Below are 18582 nucleotides of genomic sequence, written 5' to 3' on the forward strand. Positions count from 1 at the left end.
CAGATTTAACATCAAGCTGCCATAGTTCCCATCCTCTCCCACTAGCCAAAGCTACTACCAACCTTATTGTCTCTATCCTTGCAACAGGGGCAAAGACTTCTGAATAATCCAGTCCTTCTTTCTGCATGAAACCTCTAACAACAAGTCTAGCTTTGTGTCTTGAGATGGACTTATCAGGATTGAGTTTAACTTTGTATACCCATTGGACTGAGATGGGTGTTTTATTTTCTAGAAGCTCTACCAATTCCCATGTTCCATTCTTCTCAATTGAGGTCAATTCCTCTTTAATTGATTTTCTCCAAGTTTCATCAATTATGGCTTCTTCAAATCTAACTAGATCTGCATCAGCAAGTAGTGCCATATGGATTATTTCACCATCATTCCCAATTTCAGAATCCTGAAATAACTCGAAGTCATTTAATATGGATGGTATTGCTCTATTCCTGCTTGGCCTTTGATGTTGTGGTGCAGCTGATTCCTCACTTATTGATTCATTTTCAATATCTAAATCATATGTGTTATGTTCTAGATCCATATCCACTTTAGCCACTGCTTCAACATTTGCATATTCTAACTTTCATGCACTTTGTTCTTCAAACAATACATCCCTACTGAATTCCACCTTCTTGGTTCTTGGATTATACAACTTGTATGCACCAGTAGAATTGTAGCGTAGGAAGATCATAGACTCACTCTTGTTATCCAATTTTCTTCTTCTTTGATCAAGAATATGTTTGTGACATAAACATCCAAAAACTCTTAGATGTTGGACTGAAGGCTTGTGTCTTAACCAGATTTCTTCAAGTACATGTGAGTCAAGCTTCTTTGTAGGGCATAGATTCAACATATATGCAGTTGTCATCACTGCTTCACCCCAAAAGGTATGAGGAAGACTTTTCTCCTTCAACATATTTCTCACCATATTCAGTATGGTTCTATTCCTTCTTTCAACCACACCATTGTGTTGTGGTGTATAAGAAGTTGTGATTTCATGCACTATTCCATTGTTCATGCATAATTTTTCCATTTCTCTTGAACATAATTCACCTCCTCCATCAGTTATTAACACCTTAATGTATCTTCCAGATTGTTTTTCAGCCATTGTCTTGAATAGTTTGAACACTTCAAAGACCTCACTCTTGGCTTAAAGCAACTAAACCCACATTTCCTGATAAATTCATCAACAAAGGACACAAAATACTTATTTCCTCCTATTGAAATAGTATCAATTGGACCACATACATCTGAGTAAATCACATATAATACATCATTTGATCTAGGTGCAGTATAGGAACTAAAAGAGGCTTTGGATTGTTTGCTTGTCAAGCAATTTTCACATACCTTTGAAGGAAGTTGTATTTGAGTTAGGCCAAGCACCATTCCTTTTGAGTTGAAGAGACTTAGATCCTTGAAGTTTAAATGACCAAATCACTGATGCCATAACCAGGAGTTGTCCTTATCTTCTTTAGCTGATAAATAGAGTGAATCCATGGCATTTACTTTAACTTGAAAGGTTATGTTCCTAATGAGTGGAACTTTCAAGATCAACTTGTGATGGATATCATAAATCTCAAGATGATCAGATATCATATGCAAGGTGAATCCCTTTTCCAACAACTGACCCATGTTAATGAGATTACTTTTCAAACCAGGGACATACAACACCTGAGTGATCACAACATCATTCCCATCCTCCTTCTTGACCCGAATATCACCAGTTCCTTATACTAAAATGTATCTATCATCAGCAAATCTAACTCCACTCTTCTTGCTCTTATCGAGCATCCTGAATAAATATACCAAATCCCTGGTCTAGTATCTCCTTCATTTGACACCATCATGAGAGTGACTGGTTCTTCATCTAACACATGGTCTTCTTTAACAAGTTTTGCTTCATTGCTAAGAGCATTGCATTCTGTTGAGAAATGTCCTATTTTGTTGCAGTTGAAGCATCTTATGGAATTTCTATCAAGCCTTCTTTTGCCTCCTCTCCAATTTTGAGAACCCCCTCATCGTGTGGATGATTCTCAGTGATCACCTCTTTCATAATTCTGAGATTGTTTCCCAGAATTCATAGAATTACTTCTGTAATTTCTGGACCTTCCTCTTCCTCGATTTCCCCTTTTTCTAGAGAAACCTCCTCTTTTCCAAGTTTGAGCCCGAAGAACCTGATCCTGAGATCTTTCACTCAACCTTTCCAACATACGTTGCTCATGTGCCTCTAAGGATCCCTATAATTCTTCCACTTTTAGTACAACTAACTTCTTTGATTCTTCTATAGCCACAACAATGTGATCAAATTTTGGAGCTAGAGTGTGAAGAATCTTTTCCACAATGGTTTGATCAGTGATCATTTCACCTGAGGCTTTCATCAGGTTTGTTAGAGCAATTACACGATTGAAAAAAATTCTACCTTCTCATTCGTCTCCATCTGCATCAGCTCGTATTGGCGCCTTAAGGTTTGTAAACAAACCTTCTTCAACTGATCTGCACCTTCATTGCATTTCTCAAGAATTTGACATGCCTCATGTAAAGTTGCCACCGATGCAATCTTCTCAAAATGTGCATTGTCGATGCATTGATGAAGAAAAAACATGGCCTTGTTGTCTTTCTTCTTGTTTTCCATGTGCATAACCCTTAGTGCATCTGTTGCATCCTCTGCAAGATCAAGATAACCTTTTTCAACCACTTATCGAACTTCTTGATATGTAAATATCACCTTCATCTGGACACTCCACTTGGTCCAGTTCTTGCCGTCGAGAATAGGGAGATTGGCAGGAAATTTCCCTTAGTTGGACCCATTTTCCAGGAATTGCTGAAGCTCTTGATACCACTTTTGTTAGAGAAGAATGAAAGTGATAAGGATAATAGAAGATAAATGTTTGTGCAATGTCTAATTAAGATTCTATGAATGTATATTGATTGATTCTTTAGAACTACGAACTTTCTATTTATAGTCAAGGCTAACTACTTTAACAAACTAACTTCTACAAATAGCAAGTCTAACAACTAACTAACTTTTGAATTATTTTTTCTGTTTTAAACACGCACTGAGAATAACTTAGTGGATCCTTTAACGAAAGGACTAGCTAGAGAGAATGTACATAATACTTCCAAGAGTATGAGACTATTGCCCTTAGAATGTGGATCACTCATGATAGTAACCCGACCTAACTGACTAGAGATCCAAGAAATAGGTTCAATGGGTAATAACAAGTTGTGAAGTGATATGAGAATGAACATGCTATAAAATTATGAGAAGCATGATTCATACAACATATGTAAGGATGAGTTAAAATCTTAATGAGATCTATACTCCAATTGGAGTAGAGTACCTAATCTACAGGAGTACTCTTGATAGACTCACTTATGTGAATGTGGAAGTAGGGTCCGCTTCCTATGAAATTCTAGGGCATAAATTTCTAGAGCGTTCACTATATTGGGATACAAGACTACGGTCTTACATAATACATCTTTGAAAAAGTTGTATGTGGTTTGATGCTGGAAATAGAGTACAAGACTACGAGTCACTCTAGTAAAATTTGGATCTTACTCATTATACAAAGGTTCAAGTCGCATGACACATTTGTTTATGCACAATCTTAATGAGATCACAAAAATTCTCGAAAATTGTTTTTTACTTTCAAGTGAGGGATTGTTGGAACTTGGTTATCGAAAGTCATTAGTGAGAACTTTTGGGTGTGAAATCTAAAAAACTCCTAAGTCCCACATAATGTTTTTTTGAGAAAACAACTCCCAAGTCCCACATTGGAGAGATGAATAACTCGGAAAAAATCCCATGTTATAAACAAAGGTCTTCTTCCCTCATCATAACTCGGCCCAAGTTGAACGCACTTTTATTCAACTTTTTTTTTTCTCTCAATTGTCCGACGATGCATTTCCAGCAAACTTCACTCCATTTCTTTCTGTGACACTAAGAATTGGCACATGTAACCAAATTGTGGGCATTTTCAGAACTGACATTGGTAGTCAGTATTGGGGAAAAAGAATAGGCACGAGTAGCCTTATTGTGGGCATTTCAAGAACAAACACTAGTAGTCATTATTGGGGAAAAGAATTGGGACAAGTAGCCAAATTGTGGGAATTTTGAGAACTGGCACTGATAATTAGTATTAGGGAAAAGAATTGGCACGTGTAGCCATATTGTGGACATTTTGAGAACTGACATTGGTAGTCAGTATTGTGGGAAAAGAATTGGCACGGGTAGCCATATTATGGGCATTTCAAGAACTGATACTGATAGTCAGTATTGGGGAAAAGAATTGGCACAAGTAGCCAAATTGTGGGAATTTCGAGAATTGGCACAAATAGTGAGTATTGGGGAAAAAGAATTGGCATAAGTAGTCAAATTCTGGGAATTTCGAGAAATGACACTAGTCAATATTGGGGGAAAGAATTGGCATAGATAGCCATATTGTGGGCATTTCAAGAACTGGCACTAGTAGTCAGTATTGAAGATGTAAGCATTCATGAATGCGAGATTGAAGAGGCAAACATGCATCGCATAATATTATGATGAAGACAAAGGATACACAAAGGTTGATGAAGACAAAAGAGTGAAGAAGGCAAAGGATCGACAACATGCATAAATATTGAAGGACAAGCTTGAGAAGAGGAGCAAATCAACAAACAAGAAAGTATCAACTAAAGTCAAGACTCAAGAGTATACAAAAGATCTAGGGGTTAAATATTGTTTATATCTTTATTAGATCCTAAGTTGCTTGCTTAGTAAGAGTCTAGGCTATGATGAACCTAAATGAAAATCTCACATACATACATACATACACGATTTACATACACATACGTACATGATCTACATGCATATAAATACATACATGATCATATGTAAATGCATTTAAAAAGTATTTTTAAATCATGCTCATCATCATTAGGTTATAAATCATGTAGGAGGTTCATTCATCATTTAAAATATGTTTTAGAAAACCGTTAATCAATTAACAGTTGCGTTAATCAATTAACCCTTAGGCTGAACACGTTAATCGATTAAATGGTGAGTTAATCGATTAAGGTGGTTAAACTGATAATTGTTTCTGTTTTCTGTTATTTTGAAGAAACCCTTTAATCGATTAAGGCTCAACATAATCGATTAACTACAGTTAAAAATAAACATTATATTAACCCAAGTTTTTCATATTAGTTCATAACCTAACTTTGAGAAAAATTCAGAGGGTTAGAACACACTTTTCAAAAACAGAGATTTTTGAAATTATTGAGAAAATCTAGAGCTCAAACTTTCACATCTTTAGGAAAGATTTTCCAAGTGTTCTTTCAAGGAAAGAAAAGGGTGAATCTTTACAAGATTATCGTTGAAATTTCACTGTTAAATCTGTAAAAAGAAACCTGCATCTCACGCATTGTATTTCTGTATTTGTGAGATCTTTTAGGGGTTCTTAGATTCATAGAAGATTGTATAATCTGCACATTGAGGTACAATGTAACTTGAAGAATTATTGTTAGACTTAGGCAATAACACATTCTCTTGGTGTGTTGTATCACCAAAGAAAGAGAATAGGTTTGGGAAAACCCTAGCTGCGGTTAGGTACGTGTCTTCGCGAGAAGCAAGAGGTCTTGGTTGTAAGCGTTTTTCTTGGCTGGGGCTAGATCGTAAGAAAGGTTTTCTTAGGCGATTAGAATGGTCAAACCAAGAAAGTGGGGTTTAAGATCCAAGAAAGGAGCGTCTTGATTCTTGTATTGGAATTGTGTTTGTAAGAAACATTGAAAATTCTATAGTGAAGATAATATCTCCTAAGATCAGAAGGGGAGACCTGGATGTAGTTTGCAGTGGACAACAAACGAACCAAGATAAAAAGCTGAGTCTTCTTCTTCTTCTTTCCCTTATCTTTTTACATTTCTGCATTATTGGATCTACTTGACTTGACATGCATATAAATATCTGATACTTGCATATTATGTATAGGCATTTACTATTCTTAATTGTCTGTATAATTGCATGCAAGTTTGGTTGAATCTTGGTAATCTTGAATGACCGAAAGAATTATGTTTATGCAGTAATTGGTCCAGTTAATCGATTAAGTTTGTCTTTAATCAATTAAACAATGTATTAATTTGTATAATTTCTATGCTTATCGAGCGACGGTAATTGAGTACCACATCACCTATTCACCCTCTTAGGTGAATAGGTTTAGGGGAACTCAACATTATCCTTATACCTCTAAATCACAATTGATGAACCATAAACTAACTCTTCTAATGTCAATTCATTATCAATTGCTTAGAGAAGAAGTCCCAAACTATTACTTAGGCTTATCCCCCGACCAGTTCTTTTGATAAGCAAAATATTTAATGGACAAGGGAAGTTGAAAATTGTACAACTGTGTTGGGTTTGAACTCAATACTCATATTTTCCTATGTAATACCTCTTCTAAATATATATATTACATAGAAATTCAAGTATCAAAGCACAACTAAATTTCAACCAACACCAACACTTACGTCAACTAACTTGTTATGATATGTTGTTTGGTTGAGGTAAGAATTTTATTTGCTTGGTAACTTAACTAGTAAAAGTTCGGGAACTACAAATAGAGAATTGAAGTTTCAATCATATTAATTAGTGATCTTTATTTAGATTCCTGTAACTTTATTTTCTCCTCCTTAAGCTTATGTTAGATGATATCCACATAGTGATTTATGCTTTGCTTAAAAATATTTATTTACACTATTATTGCTTAAATTTCATTATCACAAGTATTGACTAAGACTTTTTAATGTCCAATATATTTATCAATAGCCACCACAACATTACATATATTGCTAATAATATATTTAATTAGAGACAAGTTTAATCATTAACATTACATAATATTTCAATAACTATGCAAAATAATAGAATCTTTCTTTCTTTTCTTTTCTAGAAGTTTTTCTTGTTAGAAAAGAAAAAAAAAAGTATTTTCTAGTTGGTTTGGGCTAGATGGGCCATAGGCCCTAAAGATGGGTTGGGTTTGGAAGTTGGTAGGAATTAGGGTTTATGAGCTACACCTCTCTTATTTGTAACAATTTTCTTCTCTTCCCTTTCTTTGTGTTCATCGTGGTGCCGCTTGGAACAAAATGGTACACATCCCTTCTTTTATTTCTTGACCTGTTATCAATTCAAATCTCTCGTATATTTATTCTCATCGTTTTCTTTTCTGTTCAATTACCATTCAATGCATTAGGAGCTAGTGAAATCAAAGTCTATCACATTGAATAATTTGTTTGTTGAGCATAATTTTACTCTGAAAAGGATAAAAACGCAAACTTTAGGTTCAGATTTTTTTGGGTTATGCTCAATTTTAGGACCTGGATTTCAAGGGGAACCGCGTGTTCTTCATTGATGTGGAGAACCATTAAGTTTATTTAATTAGGTATTTGAAATAATTGTTTTTGTCACTGTTTTTCATGGTTTAAGTTTCAATATCTAAGCAGCATATTTGTTACATATATGTTAGTTTTGCAATAGTTTAGTGAAATGTGTGTGGTGATTTGTACACAGCCTAAGCAAATCCACGAGATTAAGGATTTCCTTCTCACTGCTAGAAGGAAAGATGCTAGGTCAGTGAAAATCAAGAGGAGCAGAAATGTTGTTAAGTTCAAGGTTCGTTGTTCCAAGTACCTCTACACACTTAGTGTCTTTGATACTGAGAAAGCCGATAAACTGAAGCAATCACTTCCTCCGGGTTAGTATTTACGTATTTAGTATTGGAAATTGCATGGTGTGTTGGGTACTTTCAGTTTTTACTTTTTCTATAACAATGCCGGTATATATGCATAGCAATTTTGATAGTAATTTGATTAAAGATTAGTAGTGATGCATAGCAAATGTGATTGTATTTGGATGAATGGTGGCACATTTTTCTAGCCATCCTTTTCAAAGTGTTTTAATTTGATGAAAGATCAATAATGGTTATATAAACCGATATGTACTTATTTTGCGGAAATTTGAAAGAAGGATGTCGCGCCAACTAGTGACTTTGTGTATTTGAAAATTTTAGCACATGATATCAGTAGTTAGTTCTACCATGTTTTCCGTACAACAAAATCCATGATTTTGCCACCTTACTAAGATTATCATTTCTCAACTTATAATAATGCTCTTTATGTTTTCAGGTTTGAGTGTTCAAGACCTGTAGAGGTACTAGCAGATAGTGCTGGAGACCAAGGAGAAGGGTTTCATTCCTCTGATTTTTGTTTCCTTCCTCTGATTTTTGTTTCCTTCTAGCTTGAGCTTGAGATTTTTGTCAGTTGGTCTTATATTTTTGTAATTGTTTGAAGGACATGATTTTTGTTCATTTATAAAAAATGAAACCTGATTTTGTCTAATCCCTAAACCCTAAACCCTAAACCCTAAACCCTAAACCCAAAACCCAAACAGAAAAGCTAGTATGTTAGGTGCTGTCAACATAAGCTAGACATCGAAGTCTATGTTCCTCATCAAACTTCAAAATGGCATGTCTTGACTAAATTTGATTGCACTATCACTAAAAGCTACAACTTTTGGTTGACCTTGTGATAAGTATTAGAGTCATGAGTAACAATAAGGGACTTAAGTTGAGGTTCATTCCATATGGTTTATGGTTGACAAAACTAACTTATAATGGTGACCTTGTAGTTTTGTGGCTGTGAAAATGACTAAAAGGGTAATGATATATATTTCTATTAATTATCATATTCATAGGAAAGTGATGTGTTATTTGTAAATTAATCATTAATAAATAAAACATCAGTTTGTAAACATATGTTATTTTCTTGTGGGTAGAAGAATTTAGTAGGAGAATATCTCATTTTTCATGGCTAAAAGTAAGTGATTTTTTAGTTAGAGGTAACTGATGTTATTTTTAAATTCTGAAGAGTAAAATTGATAGATGAATGATTGTAAGTTTTTTTCATTTTCTCAATTCAAATAGTTTTCTGAAAACTAAATTTAAAATGCTATAAATTCATTTTTAAAAGCTAAAACTGATTCAAAAAGTTAGAATATATATATACACGTTTATGTGAATAACTGTTTTCACGTTTCCGAATAGTAAGATATTCTATATACTATTTTGTCTCATTGTAAACTTACACTAAGAGATGCTCACATTGTCCATGATTATAGGGGAAAATATATTGCTGTCTTAGTTCTTAATTCTTTGAGATCATGATTATGGGATGATGGTTCTATACTATTAGATGACCTATTCTTGGTTCTAAAAAAATACAGATAACATTCTACAAGGTTGATCTTATAGTAGAAATGAAAGTCACAAACTATATAAAACAAGCATGTGCACAATTGATAAGTCCAGTTGAATAGTTAAAAAATCTTGTTAATACAAACCTGATCAAAGATTTCTCTCCATATTAGACATAGAAGAAACTCAGATTTAATATATGATTAGGTGAATGAGATCTATCTATCTCTACCTAAGGACATTGATATGGATATGCCAAGTTTTTGGTCCTTGCTGCCTTAGAATATGTGACCCTAATTATTTGGTTATTCCTACAAAGGTCCCTTAGATATCCACCTCTTGAACATGGCAAAGCATTCATCTGGCTTTAACTCAGGAGCTGTGTGGCTTCCACCCTGTAACCAGATTTACCATGAAAAAATTATATGAAGAAACTTGTAGTGATTATCCTATTACATTGTTTTAATAGATTCAATGCATTACATAGTTTTAATAGATTCATTAAGTGAAATCTATGTGTGAATGTCATTAGCCAAATGGGATAGTAAACTTGCCTTCACAGTTGCAAATGTCATCAGATTGGAGTACGTTCTTGTATATCTACTTGACAAATAAACAAATATTAGTTAGGTACATAATTGAATTAGATTGTCAGATAAATCCAATGTAGCTGTTATATAAGTATAGTTACCCTGCAACTTCGCCATTTGTATGCCATTGCCTCCAATCATCAACAATGGAGTAGTTTAAAGATCTTATCCATGCTTGAGACGCCGAGAAGGGAACCCCCATATCATGATCGCCACTGTTAACATGATAAAAACATAGCTATCATATGAAATTCAAACTGGTTCATGTGTGTTATTTTGTGCAATATTTGAGCATAGAGAGAGAGAGTACTGACTTGTATATCAGCGAACGATAGCCTTTTCTACTAAGATTTACATGATATTGAAAGCTGCTAGCGATATCCATCTTCATAGGAATACCGAAGGTACAACGAGACCATTTCCCTATACTTCCCTGCAGCAATTAAATTATGCAGCTCAGCTTTATCATATAGTATTATAGCAAATCATGTGAAGAAAGTACTTGTATCTATGATAACTATACCTTTCTTATGTGCAGCGCATCACGAACATTTTCGTCGTTGGCCCAATATTCACATAGATAGTATGCATAACTCTGATGATGGAAAGGAGATAAACATCAAGTTACTACTAAGAGAAGACATGATATAATAGTTGGTTTACAAAAAGTATAAGAAGCACTGAACGAACGGTATAGCCGGATCCTCATTGGACAAAAATATGGAAAAGAAGCATTATTAAGCAACAAGGCATGAAGATTACTTGACAGCTTAAGGGAGGCAAAGTGAGATGGGCATTCTTGAGCTTCAAAGGAAATTGCTGTGTTACAGATCTCCTCCAAGAAACTTCTCTTGGTTTCGGCGACAACCACTCACATAATGGTTCCAAAATTTGTGCCATATTAAGTCCTGATGTAATCTGTGGAAATGGAAGAATGCTTGCTTTGTGATTGTGCACTTAGACTACAAAATTCAATTCATGAAATAATGAATGCATACATCATCAAAGGATTTGATGTCTCTTCTACATAGCGCATTTCTGGTGTCTGCATCGATATAATTTCCTTCGCAATTTTTTTGCAGTGACTGTTCATTAGGTAAACATTAGAGATCTGTTAGCATTCCTCTTATGCTACTATAATACAATTTTTAAGAATAGCTACTGAAGAGAGTTATAAGTAAATTACCTCATACATTTCATCAGAAATAAGTCCCATTCCGTGAGCAAAGGGAATCGCGTAGTTTCTTTCCGCTCGAGTTGTTAAAGCATTCCCTAGAAGGTATCCCTAAGGAAAAGAACATTTCATGGTCAATATAAAGGCAATTCAATAACACCACAGAAGCTATTCAAACTACTGCATCCAAACCAAAACCAATATTTTGAAATTTGGCCATTCAATCTACACATGATCATAACAACATTTTGAGGATGGAGAACTTTCTTGAGATACTTTCTACAAACAAAATTGAACTTTTCTAAAGTCTGTTGTACAATCTCAGAGCAATCCTAGACGTACAATTATTTCTCCACATGCAAAGCCTCTTCTTCTTTCTATGTTTTCCACAGAAAAAACAGTACAGAACCCCTTATCTTGTATCAGTGGCTATCCTTGGCTATTCATATACAGTTTTCAAGTGTGGAGTTCTCAACTGTTCAAATCACAGTCTGTTGGATCAAATTAATCAAACAATTGACTAGTGGTTGGTCATTTGAATAGTTTACGAGATCGTAAGTTCAAAATTTATGTTGTGCAAATGACTCATATTCCAGTGAAACATAGCCAAGCCATGTAGAGACACACGACCATGTTCCTGAAGCACTAAGTGGCAGAATTACAGTGGCAACCATGGTCAGGCCATGGGGGCATCCACAACTGTATACCTGAGGTGTGATGTGGCACACGACCATATACACATGGTCATGTGAGCAAGACACCTATTGGTCGGCAGCGGTACACACCAGGCCGTGTATAGTCCCACAACAGTAGAAAACAACAATACAAGTTGTGGGATTGAGTTGATGTAAAAAGGTTACGATAGAAGACTATATATATGTGCAATGTAAACCCTAATGATTTAACCAAAAACATAAATCTTTATTCTCTAATACATATTGGTAGTCACTCTACGCTGTCGTAGATGTGGACTCAATTGGCTGAACCTCGGTAATAGATGCATGTATTGTCTCTCTTCATTTTCTCTTTCTTTATATAGCTTGTTCCCAACAACTTCATATCCGTTATAGTAAGAAACAAACATAACATAAGTGCATTAAAAGTTTTCAATCATAGCTTGGGCTTTGATACCAACCAATTCCTCCTTAAACACTCCTTTTGCATACATTGCACTAGTTAAAACATTATATTCCTAAATCCTAACATAACAGAGATAATTTAAAACCCAAACCTGGAGGTTTATCAGTGGTTGGAGCCCTTCCTCATTTGCTGCAAACAAGGAAATTTGCTAAATACTTCAACTCTTAACATACACATAGCAACCTATAGGAACACAACTATGATGTTGATAATTCCAATTTTCCTATACATGAGTGACATGAATTTTGTACCTTGTGCAATTTCATGAGCAATAACTGGAACAGTAATACCAGAATATGAATCACCACCAATGTAAACTTCATTAGAGACAAATTCTGGATGATCAATTAGCCACTGCAAAGATTTAAACATTCTCATAATAATTTACTTCACTAATTGATATAAGTATAAGCAAAACAATACACAAGGAAATGATAAATATACACTAAAAACAATAAAATGTTAGGAAACTACCTTCCTAAGGAATTGATGAGTTTGATGAACTAGATTCCAATCACTTCTCTCAGTAGCAGATTCTGTTCTTGCATATGTGAAGCCTGTATTAACAGGCATATCTACAAATATAATGCTACTTACCTAACAAAAAAAGCTTATGATATTTAGGACTAGATAACCATAAAATAAGTAACAAACTAGTAGCATGTTTTTTAAAGGATGTGATGAAATAAACTAAAATAAATGTCAAAATATGCATTTCAGCTAACAACAAAAAGTATATATAATCTCCACCTTTGTCCATGACTGTGGTCTCAAGATCAAATTAGGCAGGCTCCCATTATATTCATCAATTTTAAATGCAAGTGGACCTGCAACACCAAAGTATAATAAGTACGATTTAGTATTATAAAGAAGTCTGACACATTACGTAGAAGTTTTATGAGTTAAAGAACTTATAAATGTATAAGTAAATGAATAATATTTTATGGTTCAAACTCACTTATAATATATTTCCGGAACCAACAATAAACATTCAATTAGATCCTAAATTTAGAAAAACTAGTGGAAGGCATAGGAACTTTTGAGTTAGTTACTAGGGACAAGGATCTGTTCTCCCCAATTCTGTCCCGAACCAATCACAATAAAACAAAAGTAGAAAAAACCATGAATGTTTAATTTTTTTAAACATATATTTTGATTGATACCCGACATATTTGGGGACAACACATTCTTATCCACTTATTAGTACTCCTTAGGGTGCTTGCCCAACGAGCACTAAATAAAAACAACTAGAACCCTCTTAAATTCTTTGAAGGGTTAAGATTACTAACACTTCTAATACCCATTTTTAGTTAGAGTATCTAAAAGGAAAAAAATGCAAAGCAACATTACTGTTACCTATTTCAAGCACAAGGCCAGAAAAAGCAGAACAACCAGGACCTCCTGTGAGCCAAAGTATGAGAGGATCTTCCTTTGGATTATTCTCAGATTGAATGAAATAGTAGAAAACTTGCACATCCTCTTTTTCACCCACTCCTACATATCTAATCAACTCATATATGATATTACATTAGTACTAGTACATTAGATGTATAAAAATATTCAAGTAACTTTAATCACATTAATGAAAAACCAAAGGGTGGTTGAAAAAGTATAACTGACCCAGTTTCTAGTATAAAAGGAAGGGGTCCATGGAACCCAGGAAGGTTCTTTACTATAGAGCCACAAGTTGCAAGTTGATAGGAAAACTGTAGTAACAAAAGAAGAAGAAGTAGGATACCATTATAACTTGAACTAAACCATGACATTTTTAATGGCTACTATCTTTTCTCTATCAATATTTCATCACTTTCTAATCTCAGCTTCTCTTTATTTTCAAAGAATTTTCAATGATTCATGATCAACAAAACTTAGGAAAAGTCAGAGACACCCCACGGAGAGTCTATAATCTTTATATCCTTGCCATCCACGAGGCTAATAATTAAATACTTTAACATTTATATATATATAAATTTAATTATATTACTTTTATCTATAATTTTGTTGGAGTATGAAAATCTCTTATATTATAAGTATATAAAAATTATATAAGTGGAGTATAATAATAACATAACACATAAAATATTGGTAATGTTGACATTATGCAATGTAAATCTATTTTTTACATAGTTGATATATTATGTATTGGCTAACTGTATTACTTATATTTAAAAGTTATTGATAATTAATATAAGAATAATGAATGATATATTGAAAATATAAAAAACTTTCACACATGTTAGTACATACTTTTTCCTTTTTAAATATTTAATTTGCAAATTAAGATACAATTGATTTTCTTTTTCACCTTAAATTCCTTTCTTTAACTAATGCATTGCTTATGGGAGAGTTTAACTAATGCATTGCTTATGGGAGAGTCTCAAACAGATCAAAATCAGATCATATAAAGGATTATAATAATATACTCACATGTAGATTTCTTTATATAGACGTGTACATGTATTAGAGCATTTGTATTTTTATAATAATTTAGTAAAATGATTTTCATACCAACATCCTATAATAATTATACCACTCATGAAATAATACAAATCAAAATCACTAAAAATTAAGGTTAGTTTTCATTTAAAATTACAAAATGTTTTTGAAAATAACTTCACTTTTTGCAAAATGGTGTTATGCAAGAATATAATTACATATTTATTTCTACATCTAACATATGATTTATCACCATGTCCTACATTTTATTTTAACAAATGATATAAATAAAAATATTTCTAACATTATTTATTAATTTTTTAATTTAATATTAGTATAACATTTATATATACTAGTGTGTTGACATGTACTGTCGTGCATGTCAACCCGCTTTCCTATCGTTTGTAATGTATAGTTAATATAATTTTTTGCGCTAAATTTACGGTTGAATTTATTTAATTGGTCTAATATTCAATTTTTTAAATACACTTTTAAAATAAGAAGATAATAAGGATAAAATAAGAAAATAATATTATATGATTTTTTGGTAGAAATGAAAAGATATTGAGGGCAAAATAGGAAAACACAAATTACACCATGATGAATGATTATTTTGTATTTTCCCTTTATTAATAGTATAGATTTAACTGCGATTTAATTACTTAATTACAAAATAGTATTAATAACAGTGGATATATCAAATGCGTCCGGTTTTTTGCACTTATCGAGATTTTTGCAACTCAGTAGAAAATACATCACGACTTGCACTAACATTTTAAATTCTCTTGAGTTGAGTCATATAGATAAATTTGTATAAATCCGTATGATGCGTCTAAAGTTTCTCACTTATTTGTTATTACCATATGGATAAGATATTTAGATGTATAGTCAATTAGTAATCATATTAATACCTATTTAGTTTTAGTAAAATTATAAATTATTATTTTTGCACCTACACAATATACTCATAAGTTATATACATACACCATACTCACTATTTACATGGTATAAGTATAATATTTTAAACAAAAAATGTGATAAATGTAATTTTAAGTTAAACTTTAAGATGTTTCAATATAATTTAATCTTAATTAATTATACATCATATAGAATAAATTTATCATTAATAAATTTACATATAGGATTTAATTTTGGAACCACTATTTTTTTATGTTTATTTAAACAACATTTCCTTATAATTATTAATGAAGTTTGTAAGGATAAATTTTTTTTTTACATTTTACTATTTTTAGTTAGGAAATAGTGATGAGATAAGTTTTAACATATACTATGTTGTAAAATATGATAATGATTATTTTTTATAACTTAATGGAGAAAACGAAATTCAACTTTTGTTAAACCAAAAAACATGTTCTCTCTTAAATATTTTCTAAACTTACTAATACTACCAAATAAAAATCTGATATATTTACAATATTGCCAGTTTTATATAAAATATGAATTTTTATTTGATTTCGAATTGTCTATTCTATCTTTATTCATTTACAATAAATTTTACAATAATAATAATAATAAAATAATGATTCATACATTATTCTTTCGGCTAGGTGTGTATAAAAGGGCAATCTCTTTCGACAAGAGATTGATGTTAAAAGGGAAGTTGGTGGAGGGTGATAACCTTATGCTACGGCTTGTTGAATGTGGAATACAACAAAATGAGTTGCATGTTGGATGCACTTGTGAGCTTAAAAGTTCAAAGATTTCTTTTATTTTCAATTATTTATATCATTTTCCTATGTTGGTAATCCATCTTCTGCTTTAATGTGGTAAAGTTGTACTTTTTTTAGTTTTTTCCATTATGTTTTGAGGATGAGAATTGCATTCATGTTATATAATCATAAATTTTAATTTTGATAACTTTATCAATTTCATGTTCATTCACATAGTTTTGTTTTTTATTTGGCAATGATGTGCACAACATTTTTGCTTATATATACTACTTAATAAAACCAAAATCCAATATAATCATCCGCCATATATACTTTATGGTTTCCTATTTTACCCCCACTATCTTCTATTTTTTTACAAAAAACCATATAACTCAATATCTCTCCACTTAATGCATGCTTCATTTTATTTGATTAATTATACAATAAGGATGAAAACTAGTCCCATAAAGAATTAGAATGCAATACTTAAACATAATTGTATATGCATATCTTTTTTAAGATTGAACAATTACCTCAATCGAATATATTTAATACAACTTACTAGGGGCGAATTATCTCAAGAGTAGGTGGGGCAGCTGCCCCTGAATTTTTTATTTTTCTTTAAAATATTTATTTTAACTAATTTATTAGTAAGTGTAATATTTATATATTGTCAGTATAAAAATATATATACAAATAATATATTATCTACCATCGATTTATATTTTTAAGAGTCAATGATGATTAAAAATAAATGATGAATGAGGGATCAATATCGTATAAAATTCTTAGATTGTTAGTGCATACATTTTTTATCTTCATTAAGATATTTACTTTACACTCTCAACGCTAGCTTGAATCCTAACAATGTCTATAAAACATTTAATATTTATAATATATTTATTTTTGTGTAAAAATTATATCCTATATACGGATTTCAATAATCAAGACATTATGCTAGAGTTGCCGTCCAACGACGCTTATTTTAGATGTATAATAGCGTTTTCATGCGCTTTCTGTTTGACCGCAATAGTATATGATCATCACTAACAGCACTTCATAAACGTTGTTGTATTGATTACATACAACAACGCCTCGTCCGCAAAGTACTGTCATATAGTGGATCAATACAACAACACATTGTCCACAAAACACTGTCATACAATCTTAAATAATAGGTCTTATTAACAGCGCTTGTTGTTGCACTGTTGAAATTCATATATTTAACAACACAATAACATAAAAATGCAGTTGTATTATTCATTAATTTTCTCAAACATCACCTTGATACAACAGCGCATCACATGCATAGTGTTGTTGTATTAATAATGTACCACATCGCTTTCTATAAAAAAAACCATGTTGTAGTTATCCTTTAACTATTGCATGTCAGGGTTTCCCTAGAATTCGCTGTTGATTTGTATAAATTAATACTTGCATATACATTTATTAGCAGAACATACATTCTCAACAACACAAACACTTATACATTCTGAACAACACAGACATATTAATACAGGCCAGAAGTTTGTTTTCTTAAACATTAATACAATACAAAATACAAACAATGAATATCATGTCAATTATATTTTGACAGAGTACATAATTACAAATAAAAAAATGACACAAATTACAAAGAAACAATATTATACAAATAATCAAAATTATACAAAGACTACTTGCATCTATTTTTTCATTTTCTTTGATTGTTTTTGTCTTTTAGGGTCATTCTTATCTGGAGGAGCATATTGATTTACGCAAAGCCTTTATTGTGATCATCTCTTGTATATAAATTATCATCCTTAGTAGGTTCACTCTCATTCGACTGATATGTCCCCAAAAAGGGACTACCTTCATCAATATCTTCATATTATTGGTCATCAATATTATTGACGACTATTTTGTTAGTTAAAAGAACAATGGACCATTTCATATCAGCTGGATCACTAACATAGAATATTTGTTGAGCTTGTGATGCCAGAATAAATGATTCATCTTTATATATTGGTCTATTAAGATCCACTTGCATGAACCCTGACTCATCAACTCATAAGTCATTGTTGTTATCAACCCACATACAATAAAAAACCAGCATCTTAAACCTTGTGTAATCCAATTCCCATATGTGTTCAATCACTCCGAAGTATGACATGTTCGCATATATTAGGTTTCTATCTTTTGCACTTGACATGTGTAAAGTTCGAGCAACAAGAGTCACACCACTATTTTGCATTTTACTTTGATCATCTTGTTTTTTAGTATAAAATGTGAACCCATTAATCAGGTAACCAGTGTAGGATAAGACATGAAGGTTTGGATCATTGGCTAACCATTTCAATCTTTTGGATACCGAATGT

General features: G+C 32.2%; 2 protein-coding genes across 2 annotated transcripts; one reads left to right on the plus strand and one right to left on the minus strand.

Annotated features, from left to right (window-relative positions):
* On the plus strand, positions 6989-8200 carry LOC109329060 (60S ribosomal protein L38-like). Its single transcript, XM_019562722.1, has 3 exons — positions 6989-7113; positions 7535-7718; positions 8149-8200. The coding sequence occupies exons 1-3, from the start codon at positions 7111-7113 to the stop codon at positions 8169-8171; spliced, it is 210 nt and encodes a 69-aa protein (XP_019418267.1). The 5' UTR covers positions 6989-7110; the 3' UTR covers positions 8172-8200.
* On the minus strand, positions 9267-13993 carry LOC109328818 (serine carboxypeptidase-like 2). Its single transcript, XM_019562414.1, has 14 exons — positions 13740-13993; positions 13476-13621; positions 12870-12946; positions 12594-12716; positions 12371-12473; positions 12211-12248; positions 10992-11090; positions 10804-10890; positions 10568-10723; positions 10329-10400; positions 10120-10238; positions 9907-10020; positions 9770-9815; positions 9267-9610 (listed from the first exon to the last, which is right to left on the minus strand). The coding sequence occupies exons 1-14, from the start codon at positions 13883-13885 to the stop codon at positions 9527-9529; spliced, it is 1410 nt and encodes a 469-aa protein (XP_019417959.1). The 5' UTR covers positions 13886-13993; the 3' UTR covers positions 9267-9526.

The sequence above is a fragment of the Lupinus angustifolius genome, chromosome LG16, assembly GCF_001865875.1.
Source record: "Lupinus angustifolius cultivar Tanjil chromosome LG16, LupAngTanjil_v1.0, whole genome shotgun sequence".
NCBI classification, from domain to species: domain Eukaryota; kingdom Viridiplantae; phylum Streptophyta; class Magnoliopsida; order Fabales; family Fabaceae; genus Lupinus; species Lupinus angustifolius.